The following is a 17,691-nucleotide window of genomic DNA, read 5'->3' on the forward strand; positions in this document are numbered from 1 at the left end:
AATGGCACAACAGCTCTTCCCCATTTTTTAGATTGTTCCAAAGTTTCCGCAGTATTCTTTCTGCCGCTCAGTGGGCGGAACCGCGGTGACTTCCGCTAGCGGTGACGTCACGTGCATACCCTCTATAATGAGGCAGGACGACAGCTCGTCGATCGCCCCGTGACTGCGCCCCCTGCTGGTGTCACCCAGTATTGTTCACTCATACTTCAGACAAACCATACTGAAACACATGAATCTCTTTTAATCTCTGGAGTATTCCCTTTTCCCCAAAAAAATAAAACACATTGCAATGTTTAAAAAAAAGACAGTTATTCAAAGTCAAACACCATTTCTAAACACAAATGTAATACTTCTGTGGTTGTCACACTCACAGCTTTTATGACACTTCTACAGCAAGAGTAACAAAATAATTCTATTTCATTGAAATATTTTCTCAGGGGTTTTAGGCTCTTTACACAGAATTCTATGGTTCTTAACATAGTGTGTGATCATTTGATAACAGTTCAAAGCCAATTTTAAAGATGGAAAATATAATAAAATAATTATTTTAGTCAAAACAATCTACCGTACAATTCTGTCTGATGATGTGTGGTATAAAACTCTGAAATGTTTGGATCCAGAGAACCAGGACTATGTTCCCCAAACATAGGGTCAGGATCCAAAATGGGTCATAGAGATATATTTTCTTGGTCATGAGTGGATAAAATAAAATACAATGTGAATTTATTTTCCAAAATAAAATCGTAGATGAGTGTTCTTTGGAGGAGTTTATAAGTGTTTACTAATATGTGAAATGCAAAGGAGAGGTAAGAACTTAAAATAGTAAAAAGTACATACGAGATATGAGATTAAAATGGTGTATAAGAAAGGAAGGAAGAAAGGAAGAAAAAGATGTCAAAGAAGCAACTCAACAAATTTATGTAAAAATAGCACACACAAAAAGAGAATTTCTCACATTGTCTCTACGGTGGAAGAGTAGTAAAAATGTAGACGTTACCGTAATTCGAGACATATTTTGTAAAATTTCAGTCCCAAGGAGACATAAAATAGATTTTTTTAGGTCTAGAGCTGACAAATTTTGAGAACACCAAAATGGGAACTTGATGAACCCAGAAACTGAGTCAAAATAAAGTCATCTGCGAATTGACCCCTTTGACCCTACAGTACTCAAACAGCCAACAAAACGTTCACAGACATAACCCAGAAGTTTTTGGTGCATTTGGTTGCATCTCTACTGACCACCTTTGTCCTCTAATGAAAAGGTGAACTTTCTTGCATCCTTCAACATGATGTATGCTGGGATATGAATTGTGGAAATTGAGTAAATGAATACACAATTCAATGAAATGACATTCAATCTGTGTTCTCCATGCAGTATAACAGTATCTTTATGTAATGCAGTACTGTCTCAATTCTTTGTTGGCTTGTGATGCCAGCTGTTTCCTGTGCTCATATTCTGAAAAAAAGGCCACATTAGTACACATCAAGTAATATCATTTTGCGTGGAGGCCTACATAAAAATGAGTAAAAAGGACACAGAGACTAAAATAGCACAACAATGCACTCCCTCTTTGTATATCACCTGCTATTTTAAACCTTTGCCATTCTACCCAGACGCTTTATCTGTCTGAAACACATAAACAACCTCACTGGTGTCCCCTATAACCCACCCTCCAGGACCCTGGGGCCCAATAAGCAGCCATCTGCAGACAACCTTTTCCACCATGCTCCAACAAACACAGGCAAGAAGTGTTTGAGAGAGAGACAGCAAGAGGAGGTGGAGGTAGTTCAAGGGCATGAGTACTCCATCAAGACGGAGTCCGGGGAATATCTACAAGGTTCTTCTCCCCCCTTTAGGTGAGTGCTGGAACCTGTACACTCTCCACGGCTGTCCTGAACACTCACACCAAACACAGTGCACCCATTACTGTTCACATGCTCTATCTTCTTCACTTGTGTGTTTGACCCTCTGCTGCTGACTGCGGCCTCAGCGTGGCAGACCTGGTCATCACGCCCGTGGCCCTGGCCTTCTCCCACCTCTGGTGTGGGTGGTTGGGTGGGGTGGTGGTGCGAGGGGGGGGGTTTGGGGGCACTGAAGCTGTCCTCTGGTGTTCCTGCAGCCTTGCTTGCTCATCCATCCTAGCCTGCCAGCCCACAGATCGATAGCTCTGCTCTCTTAATCAGGTCTCTGGTGACTGTGGGCGGACGGGTGTGTGTGTGTGTGTGTGTGGACAGGAGGTTGTATCGGCTGGGGGTTCCACTTGGGTTTCTCTCCATCTTCAGTTCTCTAGTTGTTTATCATGACTGTTTATTTGTTATAACAGTATTTTAGTCATTACTTCAGTTCTTTATTTTTTAATTCTTTACTTTCCACTTGGTCAAAATCCCCATACTTTCTTTCTTTCACATCTTCATCTCTTTTACCCCCTTCCCACAATCAACGCATTTTAGCCAGTTCCTGTTAAGGCTCCAATCTCTCTGACAGTCCTGCTTTATATTTTTTCTCGTCTGTGCCTTTTCTCTTCATCTCTTCATGCACTCTCTCTCTGCCAATTCTGGCAGCACGCCAAGGCTCTTTCAAAAGAAGTCTCACAGTCAAGTTGGTCCCGGTGCCACTGCAATCTGTTTTGACTTGTGATGAAGACAGAAGAGGCAAAGTATTTGAGAAACGGAGATGAGAAAGGATGAGAGGTGAGAAGTGCGAGCAGAGCGAGAGGGTTAGTCAGATGGAGTGCGGGGCATCCAGCTGTGGTGTTGTGCCTTGGTAGAGAATCCGCCTTCAGGCTCTCATCACACCTGTGTAAGCACAGCTGCACACACACACACACACACGCACAGAGAAAACAAGTAGAACATTGTGGTTCATGAAAAAGTAGTGGGTGAGAGAAAGTCCAAAACACTTTGTCGTTTTATAAAAATTTTTAATTTTACGATAAACTTTATTTCATGTGCATGACTGTCCTAATATTAACAAATGTTATCTGACTGTATTCTTATGTCAGTTTCACAGCTCATCATGTCTCCTCATCTGTAGAATTTTTTTCATTTAATTTGCTTCTTACATTATAAACCATAAAATATTATCAATCATTATTCATCAAAATAGCGCTGCTGAAATACCTAATCATTTGAACATTGTTTACCCATAAAACCACCAGAATATACCAATACCATAGCCTTAAACTATTAGGCATCACTGAGTTTATGTTTAATATCAAGTTCACTGAGTGTACCATTTGTTTATTGTATGTGCAAGTTTTCAAAGGGACCAGTAGTCACATCTCATAAATACAGACTGTTGGCAACATGTTGCATCCCAATTCCATACAACATGATATCACTCTTAGTTAAGAGTAAGTTGCAATAACAAAATCATATTTGAGCAAAATGACAAACTCAGATGCCAGTTCAACATCATCAAGAGGTAGCACAACAGTTTCCAAAATATTTAATACATTTTAAAGGCTTTCCAGCAGCTCTTTGACTCAGCCTGATGCAATGTTAGTATTTTTTTTCAGCAGAGGGTACTATCCAAACTTTCTATGGGCTGTAGAACAGTAGTGTTGTTATCACTGCTGACATATTTAATCCTTTTTATTACTTTTACACTGGTACGTGCAGTACTAGCAAGGAATTGGGATTCCAGTAAAACTGCCCTGCTCAATATGTAATTTTGAAATCTCCCTGAAGTCAGATAACACATAGCAAGTGTCTGAATTTAGTCTTTTTATAGAAAAGTTAATATTTTTAATGTAAACTGTACACAAAATTGTTTTGCTTTCTAAGGTCTGTGTTAAATTAAAAAAAAAAAAAAAGTATCAAATAATGTTTTTGACCTGATATAATCACCTTTGTGCATCTGTTTGTAGCTGATGTAGTGACTATGTTACATCAGAGGATGAGTCATTTTCCATGAAGTGTTTGCCATGTTTGTTGGCAGGATTACACAAAGACTACTGCACTGATCTTGATACCTGGTGGAAGAGTGAATGAAGAGTGTCTGTTTCAAAGAAATTTTGATTTATTTAAAATGTTGTGGGACCTTAGGATTAGTTAACACCAACATCTATGAGCCCTTCTCCTTGTAGTTTGGTACCCTTGGCTGTGATGCATTTTCTGATTCATAAATCCACATAGAAGTGCTTGAAAGTGACACCCTGCTGCAGCTAAGAAACTAAGAAAGTGGTCAACTCATGGGAAAAAGTGTCGCAGAAGGTCCTTCTTGTTGACCTTGCCCATTTGATTCCTCGGCATCTCCTCCACCAGAACCAGGCCTGTAGGGATGGTGTACGGCACCATGTGCTCCCTGCAAAAAACAGTCCCAATAAACACAGAGGTCAAAACACTACGGAGTATTTGCTGCAAAAAGGAAATGCACACAGACTCAACTCAGACAGCACAAGGACACACATAAAACACTAACGGGTGTGCACGCCTGGATGGGAACATGCACTCTCACACATATGCAGCAACAAAAAACAAAACAGAAACTGAAAACAATTCCAAAACAAAAGCTCGCCCTGTGGCAGAGTAGTCCAGATAAGGAAAGAAATGTCCTTCATACACTCTGTAGCTCCCCTCCCTAATATCCTCAATTCGCCTCCCAGACACAGACAATTCGCTTCATATAAAACAATGTAATCTCTGTGAGATGAAGAAAAAAAACATATAATGAAAGGAAAAACAGAAGGCTAGGATAATTAAAAGTGTTTTATTTTTTCTATTTCGAGTGTTACGTCAAGGATTGAAGCCTGGAGCTTTTTTATTATCTTTAACCTAGTTTGTTTGTTTGTGTGTGACTTCATGTATGAATGCTTGTGGTGCAAGTGAACATAATGACTCATACTGCTGCCATCAAACACTCCTTTCACCAGATGTCTCAGTCTCTATGTCGCTCTGACTCAGTGAGTAAATCGTGAGTATACAGTATGTGTATACATACACATCTCAGTAATGGGGTTTGCTTGTGCCACCAATTTCTCCGCAGCAGTGTGTTTGTCTGAGCGTGAGTGAGTGTGTTCAAGGCGATGTGGGGTGCAGAGGGTGTGATCGAGATTCAGACTGACAGCTGAAGCCAGGGCACTGAAGAGTGAGCATCCATCTACTTGTTTATGTCTCATTTTATCCCCCTCTCTCTCTCTCCCGTACATTGCAGCTCCAGCAGTGGACCGTGTGCTGGCACTGCCTGTCCGCTGGCAGCACCCATGGCTCCAAACACTGTGTGTGTGTGTGTGTGTGTGTGTGTGTGTTTGTGTGTGTTAACCTGGGTCACAAGCAGTAGAACTAATCCACCATGCTGGACCAGCAGGCCAGCAGTAGGATCTAACACCCCCACACCATATGGAGCCCACAGCCCTAACACACATAGACACACACACACACACACACACACAGAGAATATACATAAGTGACTGTTGTTGGTAGTAGAAAAATAGTATTGTGGACAAAAACAGATGGTGCTGCTGGTGCTGAGGTGAAGAAAGAGGTGGAGAAATAAGCAAAACCAAAAATCTTTGTACAGGACTAAAAAAAGAAGCGTAAAGAGAAGAAGAGGGATGTTTGTGCCTTCAGTCACCCCTAAGCACAAGGCTGTGTGTCACCAACTGTCTGCAATAGACAAAATAAACTCCACTGACATTTAGAGAGGGAGGAAAAAAACTGTTAGCCCATAAGACAAAGTCCTCCATAACAATCATTTGTTCGCTTCATCCACATCTCCCTCTTTTTCATCTCTTGTCTTTCCTTCGGCTCCCCTCATTAGTCCATCTCTGGCCTCTCTTTCGCACACATCCTTCCCTATTGATTCGAAGACTTCAGGGCCAGTCACTGGGGATATGTGAGCTGAACTGCTCTGAGAGCGCAGTCTGCATTAGAAGCCTTCATTTGTTTACCACTGAACTAACGATGAGTTGTGGATACTGTCTGCTTGGATGTGTGTAATACAGTGTACCAGAGACAGGCAGAGTCCTGGGTGATAATAGGATACAGCCCTTGTGTTGTTTTTTGTGATTTCAGGATGATGAATTAGGTCCAAGTTATTCAGGTTACGGTCTCCACTGGTGGTACAGGTTGGAGTCCACCTGGTGCTGGAAAGTAGCTTCAAAGGTGTCAGGTGGCCTAGCACTTAGTGACTTCATTCTTACTGGGTGTTCAGATCAAATATAGCACTGTTAAAAATGTAAAACACTATACTGGTGTGGCCTTGTGTTTCAGGTAATGGTTAGACAAATAAAACTGAGGAAGGCAGGTTTGAGTCTGTGATGAGTCTTAAGCCTTATCAGATATTACAACTATGCACAGTAATTTATAAAACTGTACATGAGAAAACATAACTTTTTCAACAGTATATACTTCACATAGGAAGTACTGTTTCATCCTCTGTACCAACAATCAAGAGTTTAATTATAATATTACAGTTTACACCAGTGACTTTTAGTAAAAATAAGAAAAAATACTACTTTTAGGAATGTGTAATAAACATACACTGAATAAAAAAAAGTGGATGTAACTATCATTGTGTCACCAACTGGTTTGTAAACTACTGCTTTGAAGCCTTGAGTGTAAATTTTGGCCATTGCATCTTGGGGTTTCAGAGCCAGAAGGGGTTTTAATTGGGCCAAAGTGTTTTCTGCCATCAAGGGGTGATGGCAGAAAGTTCCCAAGCTAAGGCTAATTTACTGAAAATACTGAACATACTGCAGTACAGCAGAAAGAGAAGAGAGAGTGGAGAAAGTAGAGAGAGAGGGAGAGGGAGAGAGAGAGAGAGAGAGAGAGAGAGAGAGAGAGAGAGAGAGAGAGAGAGAGAGAGAGAGAGCAAGCGTTATATGCACAATATTAAACCATACAGCTGCGTTTCACAGCAGTACTGTTAGCTTTATGCATATCAGATGCACTGATATTCCATAAAATCCTGTATTATAAGGTTTGTGAAGAGCCAGCATCTAGTGGTTAAAAGTGGTATTACGCTTTGTCAGTGTCTATGGAATACAGCGCAAATGGTAATGATGTTGTGCAGTTTTCAAAGGTTTCTGATGGGATCCTGAAATAACCCTGTAAACATTGTAAAAAAAATAAAAAATAAAAAAATAAAAAATGTTATTTTCAGTGGACATTTAACATTATGCATAAATTAAGAGCGCATCAGAGTGCAGTGGAAGTAGTTCTTTTATGTCTCAGGCATTTTGTTCAAGAACTGAAAGACTTCCAGTGCATTTTAAAAAAAGATTAAAATCACACTACCTTGCCCAGGTCTTTAGCTCTGGCAAGGTCAAACTCTGCCCTTTCTTCAGCTGCACCACTGCTGTGACTTTCTGTCCCCAGATGGCATCTGGGGCCCCGATCACAGCTACATCTGAAAGATTAAATAACACAGGTATTTAACAGCTGCTTGAATGTCCTTGTTTCTTGCAATGTATAGAGTAAATATGAGGCCACAGAAGCACTTTTATTGTGCTGCCTTGTGAAATGTGTTAACTCTCAGCTTTAATTTAAGGACATTATCATCTGATTTGCAGTTATAAAAGCCCATTTAGTGCCAATTGTACAATCATTGTTGGTATATTTGGCTACAAGCAGTTTAGAGCTGTTTCCATAAATGTCAACCAAACTTTAAAGGAAACTTTTGAAAAGTAGCGATAAAGACATTGCAAACTGGGGGCATTTACAAACTGGAGGGAATAATGTAGGCTGTATTATGTTGCAGCAGGTGGCGCTGTAGGCTACAATACACACACTACACATGAACCTGTAGTTAAGAAGTATTCTGTTGTTTTCCATCTAAAATGGCAGAATGCATTTTTCACAGATGACACAGACAAATCATTAAGTCTCTACATCAGTCCACACAACCTGTTTTTACAACTAGACATGATTAAATATGTGGGCTTTCACTGCAGCATTTCACTAGCATAACGTGCTGCACACTTTTAATACCCCTCGGCCAAATGATTACGTCGTTGAAAAGACATGCCACCATTTGACCTTGAAAAAGTAGGTCAAGGTGACCTATTTTCGATAGCCTTCAGCTCCATGCCAAGATGCATCCACAGTCTAAATTTGGTGCAGATATCTCAATGCATTCTTCAAATAATGTGACCATGTCGTTGAATGGACAGACATACAGATGACAAAATGATTACAATACCCCTCTGGCCAGAGTTGGCAGAGGGGTTAAAAATTGTCACAAACCTTTATTATTCTGTCTCATTTTACATTCACTCAGCTCCAGCAGACCCAATACAATAAAATCTGTCACTATTCCACTTCTCACAGAACATCTATCACCTTTGCAGGACAGCAACCTACCAATAATGTCTGGATGTGCCAGTAGATGACGCTCCACCTCGAGTGCGCTGATCTTGTAGCCACCACTCTTGATGATGTCTACGCTGGTGCGACCCATGATCCAGAACACGCCATCTTTGTAGACCGCGGTGTCTCCTAAAATACATGTTTGGGAGGGAATACAGAGTGAAGAAAGAGAAATAATTAAATACATTACTCTTTTGTTTCAAGAGTAATGGGTTTAAAGAATGAATTTGATTATCCAACTAGTAGTGCACACAATGCAACTCAACCACTGGTTCTTCTTTTCCAATATACTGATGGTTAATAATCAAGAAATGAATGGTGTATTTCCAAATTTTTTATTAATTAATTTTGCTGAGCTGTTTTTTTTTAGGCACTAATACAAATGTGGTGAGAATTTTACAGGATTTGGGAGGGGAAAATATCTGAGCTATAATCAATTTAAACTGATCTTCTATTTTTAACTTGGTTGAATAAGTCTTTATGTGTGTGTCAAAGAACGTACAGAACAGACCGTAGGTATCTGGACAGTAACAAATGTTTTGTTCCTCAGGCGTCTTTTCACATGTGTTTGAGACGGAGAAAGTCAGAGAGCAGTGGATGGATGATTGTTTAAGATCCCCAGCCCCCTTTCTTCACACACTGGGGGGACAGGTGTGGGGGAGGAGGAGGAAGAGTAGGAGGAGGAGTACAGTATGTGGTACTAGGGGCTCAGCTGGGCTGGGGGATGACGAGTGGAGGAAATGGGTCAGTATGGATGAGTGGAGAGAGACAGAGGGAGAGAAAAATGGACAGAGGAGGGAGGAAAAGAAGAAACAGGAAGGTGTCTTTTTGGATTATTACAGGTGGTGCGTACACAGCTGGGGCCGACGAGGGAAGGGATGTGTGTGAAAGAGAGACACACCGTGATGAGGTTCAGTGGGTGGGCTGAGGGGTCACCAGAGGTCAGGGATAGGGAGCAGATGCAAGGCTAATATTGGGGATACCAGGAATATGTCTTACATTTGGATTTTTTTTTTTTTTTAAATAACTGCAAGTGTTTTGATAAAATACATATTCATTTTATTCAGCGTTCTGAGGTGTCGGCCATTACGCATTTCTGCAAACCATGGATTTATAAAAAGTCAATATTTATGATACAAAAACATTTTTCACATCATCATTTCTAGACATGTGCTTGTCCACATTTTAGTGTTTGACTGGTCATGCACATTTTCAATCATATCTCTCAGAAATGAAAAGTATTTAACAGATTTTATGGTTAGGTTTAAGCAAAGGTATGTCTTGGGATAGGATTAGAAGAAAAATATCCATGGCATGGCTTAAACAGAAAAAGTAGAAAGCAAAAGTTTAAAATTACCCCAGGTGTATTTAGTAACGTCTAAAGCATCAGTATAATATAGTGACACCTAGTGGTGAAACACATAGAAGTCCCCCCATTACAGCCAGAGGTTGTTTTTTTTTTTTGTTTGTTCTGAGCTTTTAAATTTGGGGATATTACTTCTTGTCCATACTCAACCGTAGTAGTTAACATAATATCCTGACATACTGTCTAATATACCTTAACCCCCTTCATAGATATAAATGGGACATTAAAAGGTAAAAAAAAAACCAAAAAACACACTAATCCATATATCCAGGTCATTGTAACTAATGTTTATGTTTATGTTTACGCATTTGGCAGACGCTTTTTTCCAAAGCGACTTACAGGGGAAAACCAATTAAATCACTCAATCAATCAAATTTTATTTATATAGCGCCAGATCACAAAAAAAGTTATCTCTTGACATTTTATATATAGAGTTGGTCAAAACCAGACTCTAAGTCAATTTACAGAAACCCAACAGAATCCTCCAGGAGCAAACACTTGTGACTGGTGACAGTGGCGAGGAAAAACTTCCCTTTAACAGCAGAAACCTGGAGCAGACCCAGACTCCTGGAGGATGGCCGTCTGCCTTGACCAGTTGGGGTTAAAGAGAGAGAGTAGAGAAGGGGAAAAAGAGAGAGCGATAGAGATAGAGACTGGGGGAGAGGGGGAGAAGGGGGGAGTAGGGGGAGACACATGGAGGCGGTTGAGGATAAGTGAGGGGTGATGATGAGGGCAGGGAAGAGGCCGGACCACCGCAGCAGGTCCAGAGATAATCGTGAAAGAATCTGTGGTTATCCTGGGATAAACCTTATTAGAACATTTAAAATGGAATGTTTGAAAGTGCTAGGATAGGAGGTGCTCTCGGAAGAGCTGGGTCTTCAGGAGCTTCTTGAAGATAGGCAGGGATGACTCTGTTCTTGTAGCACTTGGTAGAGCGTTCCACCAACGTGGAACGACCCATGAAAAGAGCCTGGATTGTCTTGTACAAGGTCTGGGGATCACCAGACTACGTTCCCCAGACGAGCGGAGTGGTCGTGGGGCGACATAAGCTTTTATTAGTGCACCTAAGTAGACAGGAGCAGACCCACTGAGAATTTTGTAGGCTAGGATTAAAGATTTGAATTTGATGCGGGCAGCTATGGGTAGCCAGTGTAACTCAATGAGTAAGGGGGTGACATGTGCCCTTTTAGGCTGATTGAAGACCAGACGTGCTGCTGCATTCTGGACCATCTGTAGTGGTTTGACAGCACAAGCTGGGAGGCCCGTTAGAAGAGCATTGCAGTAGTCAAGACGGGAGATAACTATAGTCTGCACCAGGAGCTGGGTGGCCTGTTCGGTTAGGTATGGCCTGATCTTTCTTAGGTTGAACAGAGTGAAATGGCATGATCGGGTGACAGAGGCAACATGATCCGTGAAGGTCAACTGATTATCAATCATGACTCCCAAGTTACGTACTACACTGGTAGGAGCCAGAGGTATGGAGTCAATAGTGATGGAGATGTCCTGCTGTATGGTTGGCTTAGCTGGGAAGACCAGCAGTTCAGTTTTGGACAGGTTCAGCTGAAGGTGATGGGCTTTCATCCATGCAGATATGTCAGAGAGACAATCTGAGATCCGCACTGAGACTGTGGAGTCATCAGGTGGGAATGACAGATAGAGCTGGGTATCATCAGCATAGCAATGATATGAGAAGCCGTGTGAGTGGATGATCTGACCGAGTGAGGTGGTGTATATGGCAAAAAGGAGGGGGCCCAACACAGAGCCTTGGGGGACCCCCGTGGTGAGGCGGTGAACTGCATTTTCTAGTGAATTTTACACACTAAACTTTTAAACCAAACCACAGTCTTACCAACCGTAACCAAAATGCTTGTGTTTCCTCAACTTAAAAATGTTCAGGAGTAGGGATGTGTGAAGAGCCACCACCCTTACCTACCTACCACCCTGCCTGTTGAGCAAAGGCGAAACAGGTCAAATCACATATGATATTAGATTCCTGTTGTGAAGTTTGGCTTTTAAAAACTCAAAAAAAGAAAAGAAAAGAAAAGAAGGAGACTTGAAAAGTTTTAAAATTGTACGTACACAGCACTTGTGTTGAGAGATAAACAAACAACCCATACAAGTTTTCCTGCATCGGAGAAATTGACCTGCTAACGGTACATAAGTGCAAACACTACAGCAGACAAAAGGACACCAATCTTTTCTTACAATGTTGAATCAATAAAAGAAAACAACTGGCCTTGTTCTACCTTGAATCAACACAAACCTTTCTGGGAGTATTATACTGTACTTTGATGGTGGTCTATTGTTAATGCCATCTTCACTTTATCTTCCCCTCTATCATTTAATCTCTTTAAGTTTACATTCCCCAATCCATCTAGTATTTCCATCTACTTCTTCAGCTTCTCCTTCTCCAGCCAAACACAAAATCACTTTCTTAGTCCCATCCTTGCCCTCCATATTTCCTCTGTACCTCATTCATTCACTCTTTCCTCCCACCTCTCTGGAGCATCTCTCATCACATCTCCTGTTTCCTTTGCTCCACCTATCTTCCTGTCTCCTCTTCCCCCTTGCCTGTATGCCTCAGCATCAATAGAGAGCCCATCTGTTCCCATACATCACGCACTTCATTTCAGTTTATTAGCTGGGATAAATCATAAATATTTCATTATACATCACGGGCGGCTGTCGCCTGCACACCGACAATTTATCACCGCTGCCCTCTCTGCCGGCTTGCCACGGCGGCTATAAGCTTTCCAGTCTATTAAACAAGATTGATACAGTGTGTAAATTTAGATATTGGGAATTTCTTCACAGACCACTGCTCCACACTGATAGGCCGGGGTAACAGGGGAAGAGAGGAGAGATGGAGGGAGAGAGGGAGAGTACAGACTAGGAGCTTGGTTTGGTGTTAACACCAATAACAGGGTAGTTACAGTTTCCCCTCTTCTCCTCCTCTTTTAGAAGAAAGGAAAAAGAAAAAAATGTAGCAATAGTTTGTAAGAGCTATGTAGCTCATTCCTCTCATGGGAATGGATATGGGAAAAGAGCAGTTGAAATGCCAGTAATAATTTGTTACTGTGCGAAGTGTGTGCATGTTTTATGCCCATGTTGAAACAAATACCATAACGTGTTTGTTTGACTGCAAATGTTTAAGTGTCGGAAAAAAAATAAGAAAAACTAATAAGGCAATGTCTGACAAAAAAAGTGTTGAAAAGAAACACTTAGACAATATACTTCAATAGAGTTTGAAGTTGTACTTCTACAGGACTCTTTGACCTTGTCTCTTTGAGAAGAAGGAAATAACGAGGGATAGAACAGCATGTTTGGAGAGAGGTACAAGTGGGAATAGTGATTGGAGAACACAGACTGATAAAAGAGGAAAGAAGGGCGGGAGAGAGATTGTTAGGAACCATGTTAGTAGGGCGCACACACACTTGCAAGCTTGTACACATACACACATACATACTATATGTACACACACAATACATCCATACACACACTCACACACAAACACTACTTCAGGCATCAGAGACTCTCTGCCATTATGTGTTATGGCGTCGGAGGCAGATATGGCCGAATGGCTTTCTTAATTAAAACGATAAGAAGCCTAATTGCACTGGGCTTTCATCTCATTCTGAGGCATTAAAGAAAGTGAAGGCACACAGTGTGGAAAAAAAAAGAAATAAAAACAGATCAAGACTTTAACTGAGGATGGAGGGCAGAAAAACTTCCATAATGTCTCTCAAAACACAAGAAAACAGCATCAGTTGGCCCTGAAGAAAACATTTCTTTGCAATGTCAGTGAATAAAAAAATGATTCATTGTATTACCTTGAGCATTTCATTTTGTCAATGTTAAATAACAAAACGTGAGTGTTTTAAAATTACAGTTACATCAGTTCTGAAGAGTAAGCAAGAGTATGCAACGATAGTGATTTCTGCTGGAGTGTGAAGATTTAAATAAGCCTAGCGATGGTTCTCCATTCTTGCTGTCATTTTTTTCTTAATCAAAGTCTATATTTGTGTTATTTCTGACAGATACCAAGACGGCTGACCAGCCATTTGTGAAAGCAGCGCAGATATAAAAACTTACAGCAACTGAAAAAAAATAGGATATGACTTGACTCAGTAGTAGAAAAGATTTATGCCAATTAATGCTAATATGTTTCACAGTTTTGACTCTGCAAATTCTATATCACAAATGCCAACTAACTAAATGTGATGTACTTAGGTTAGAGGTATAATTTAGCCCAGAATAGGCAGGTAGAGTCTTGCAGCTGCACCAGGCTGTTGGCTTTTTACCCATCAAACAAACTGTTTGCCTCTCTCCATGAGTACCCACTCAACAAACACTCACCTCACAGGGAGGCAGTGAAGGGCTCCACAGGGCTGCCAGCATGTAAGTCCCCTGGCAAACTGCTCACTGACAAGAGATTTAAAAGTAGTATCTATGTAGTATTTTCAATTGTTACGCAAATCATTTCCCCTATTAATGTCCTCTCCTATCTGTTTTTCTGCTAGGGAGCACATGTGTCGTAGTAATATGTCACGGTGGAAGCCTTTTACTTCAAACCACACACAGACACTCATGTTTCTTTGTTCAGATAAAAAGTGCAAATGCACAGAGTGAGGCTATTGGAGGTAACCACAGAGAAAAGGGTAAAAGAAAAGGGCAGTGTGACATATGACAAAGGCCATGGCCAACTTCACAAAAACACTTCTGCTCGTCTGCCACTGGCGTTGCTGCCAGAGGTGTCGGGCAAGGAGAGATGCAACCAAATAACACACAAAAACACTTTTTGTGGAGGTGACAGGAGTCATCCATTAGCTTGTCAGCTGCAGAACAGATTTCTGCTTGAGAAAAAGACTAAAATCAGCATTGTATGAGTATTTGTAACTGAATGTGATTCAAGTCTGACCTCAATCTGAGTATAGTGTTCTTGTTTTTGCACACAGCACATTGAACCCTGGGGATGTCTGTGGTATTCAGCCTCCTACAAAGTGCAAAGTGATGAATTTATAAATGATAGCATGTCTGCATACACACTGAGATTCCTGCACAGTGTGAATGCGATTGCAGCATGTTATGCCATTCATTATTACAAGAAGAAATTTGCATAACCAACCAAGCAGTGTCAAGTAATCAAACAATAAAAACATTTTCACATATAAATTATTGATTGGCAGTTTAATATTTTCAAAAGAGTTAAGTTGGAAGTTACTGGCTGCTCTGTTTCATTTGGCGGCATACAGGTAGAAAAGACTGGGCTGATCAGAGCTCTTTATGACAAAAACTCTCAGGTGAAAATTATTTTCAATACCCAGCATGGCTGTACTCTGATGCGTGAGACAAGTATTTTAAAAGGTGATGTTCTCACATCTTAAGTGACATAGTTAAAATATGCATTTTCATTTTTAATGAAGTGTGCACATGAAAACTAAAATTCAGTTTATGGATTTTTAAACCGTTCTAAAAGCCTTCGTTTTCAGATCAGCTCAGTACGTTTTTCAGAAAGACTTGTATTTCAGACGTTCTCCGAAAGCAATGTTTTGTTTATATATGTCTTTGCGCTAGTATCACTTAAGTGTTTAAGGGGATGTTTCTTTCTCCTCAGAGAAGGTATAAGTGGAGTCAGAGTCTTTCACCACATTCAGCGTAACCTCAGCTCAGTGCAGGTTAGAGCTGAGTGCCCTCCATCACGGTGGAGGAGAGAGCCTTATCTGTGCAAAGATGAGAGAGGTCTAAATGTGAGTCATGCCTCTCCTCGGTGTGACTGTAAACACTTAGCATATATGAATATTAATGTTCCACATTAAAGCCCCGGTGCCTAGATGGAAGAGTTAATGAGGATAAATAACAGACAGCCAAGCAGAGAAATCTCAGCTCTGACATTATTTATCATCCTTAACTTTTGTCACAGCTCCTTTTTTAGTAATTAATATCGTACAAGAAAGCACTTTGCACTTGGATGAGTGATCTAATTTGTTTAATATAATGCAATTAAAGGAGCTTGAATTGCTTTATGTTAATGTTACTGATTATATTCCTTGCTGGCTTGCCTTTCCACCAGCAGATAACAAGCTGAACTTGAGGATTGATGTCTGTCTCAGATCTGCCATGTTCATCAAGAAAACTACTTAACTGCTGTTTATATGCTCCTACTCTGCACTGAATCACACTAATCTGATTGGGAGTGAACTGAGACATATCATCAGAGCCTTGGACAAAACTCAAATGATAATTTTTAGTGTTTCTGTATTGCAGACCACAGACTCTATGGGTTGAACAAATGAGTAAAATGACCAAAGAAGAAAAAGCACAAAAAGTTTTTTTGTTAATTTGTCGTATTTCATATTTTTTCCTCTAGACTCAGCTGAATTCTGGGAAAAACTTCTGAACCTTAGAAACATGTACAAAGCAGCTTAACAAGATTGACCTGCAAATGGTGTGAATAAAACCTGGACCCTATTGGCTGTAAATGTTACAGGGTTGAAGGGATGGATGATTTGAGCAAAGTGCTCAGAGGGTGGGGCGTGGATGCCACCAGAAGATTTGACATTGGAGTTGAGAGGACACAATGTGACCAGGAGTGAGGAGTGACTTTGGAAGTGCATAGAGGGAGAGATGGAGGGAAGGGAGACTGGAGCACAGCTGGGAGCGAAAGGGAAAAGGAAAAAATGACTAGTGATGGCTCTGCAGGATATCAGCCACAGTCCTGTCTGTGTCCATCTGTGGAGAATTAAGCCTGCAGACCTGAAGCTCACCTTTACAGCTGGGGTTATGTCTCTCAGTCACACACGGGCAGACAGAAACACACAAACATGAACAGAAAGAGTCACACTTTAACTCGAATGCTGTAATTTTCATCTACACATGTCTGAACAATCTGTAAAATAAAACTCTAAGGGTAAGGCTAAAAGCAACAACTTGAATATTTTATTAAAAAATGCACCACCACAGTTACACATAGATGTGGCTTCTGTATCAACAACAAAATGTAAATTTAAAAAAATGTTTCACCTCTTCTTATTCTGCCCCTAACAGAGCCAAACTGGTTCCTACTAAAGTGGTATAGAACAGAAATGAGGTAAAATAACGCAGCTTGAATGTCCCTGAGCCTCAGCCCATCCTAGTCAATTAAATAAATAATTAAATATCAGATGGAACGAGGTTAATAGTCAGCCCCAAACACATCTTCTGCCAGGTAGCTAGAAACTAGCCCTATTATTCACCACTGAAATGCAAAATTTGGACGCCCCCTTCTTCCCACTAGTCCTTACTTATTTATGCTATCATAAATCTATTCATGGTTTGACTCTGAGCATTTAGCCAAGAGAGACGGTGCTCTATCGACTGCATTTCGATGGTATTAAATATATTTACATGTGCATGTCGGCTCCAGAAATAAAAGCCCTCCCAGGTGAGCTCATACGGTTGCCACGGACAGACTGTAGAGCGCAAAAAAAAAAAAAAAAAAGACAACATGTCTGAAAGGATCAACATACTCTGAGATGTTTGTGAAGATGGGTAGAAACAGAGAGCACTTAGGAGTTGGTGACAGCTTCCCTATAGAGCTGCCAGTCATGCGAGCACTGCAGAAGACACCTCTGTCCAGCTGAGAACTTATTGATCTAAACTCCTTATTCACAACTTTTCTCTATCCATTTCTCTCTTGTTTCCCTTCCTTTTTTCCTGACAGTCTCATATATTCAATCTCTCCATTCCTCAGACTTTATCTTCTATTTTGCGTCTGCCAAACACAATCATATTCAACTGCAGTGGATTCAAAACAGCTGGGCAGTGAATTTATAACTTACTATTCGTCTGTTTCATCTAAGGAAATGCATGGGTTTTTGAGGTATGAATGCTAGTTTATTCAGTTTGGTTTCAAGGCTGAACTGCAGACTCAAAGTCAAAGATACAGCCCAGTGAAAGACGTCTTTAAAGATAAAGACCGGCAAAAAAATTTACACCAGTGAGGATTTTTAGTCTTTGTACCTATACTCTTCAAAAGC

At 40.7% G+C, this 17,691-nt stretch overlaps 1 protein-coding gene across 4 annotated transcripts in view; it reads right to left on the reverse strand.

Annotated features, from left to right (window-relative positions):
- Positions 1-1,166: 1,166 nt before the first annotated feature.
- Positions 1,167-17,691, reverse strand: part of acsf3 (acyl-CoA synthetase family member 3) — a 35,085-nt gene continuing 18,560 nt past the window's right edge. For 2 of the 4 annotated variants that reach the window (XM_030163492.1, XM_030163501.1), the window contains 3 exons: positions 8,305-8,439; positions 7,240-7,351; positions 2,908-4,306 (listed from right to left, as the gene is read on the reverse strand). In XM_030163492.1, coding sequence (XP_030019352.1) covers positions 4,192-4,306; positions 7,240-7,351; positions 8,305-8,439 — 362 coding nt within the window. In that variant the 3' untranslated portion in view covers positions 2,908-4,191. Of the gene's footprint in view, positions 2,811-2,907; positions 4,307-7,239; positions 7,352-8,304; positions 8,440-17,691 lie in introns of those variants that run through there. The other 2 variants (XR_003938277.1, XR_003938278.1) reach the window with 2 other exon arrangements.

The sequence above is a fragment of the Sphaeramia orbicularis genome, chromosome 3 (genome assembly GCF_902148855.1).
Source record: "Sphaeramia orbicularis chromosome 3, fSphaOr1.1, whole genome shotgun sequence".
In the NCBI taxonomy this organism is placed as follows: Eukaryota; Metazoa; Chordata; class Actinopteri; order Kurtiformes; family Apogonidae; genus Sphaeramia; species Sphaeramia orbicularis.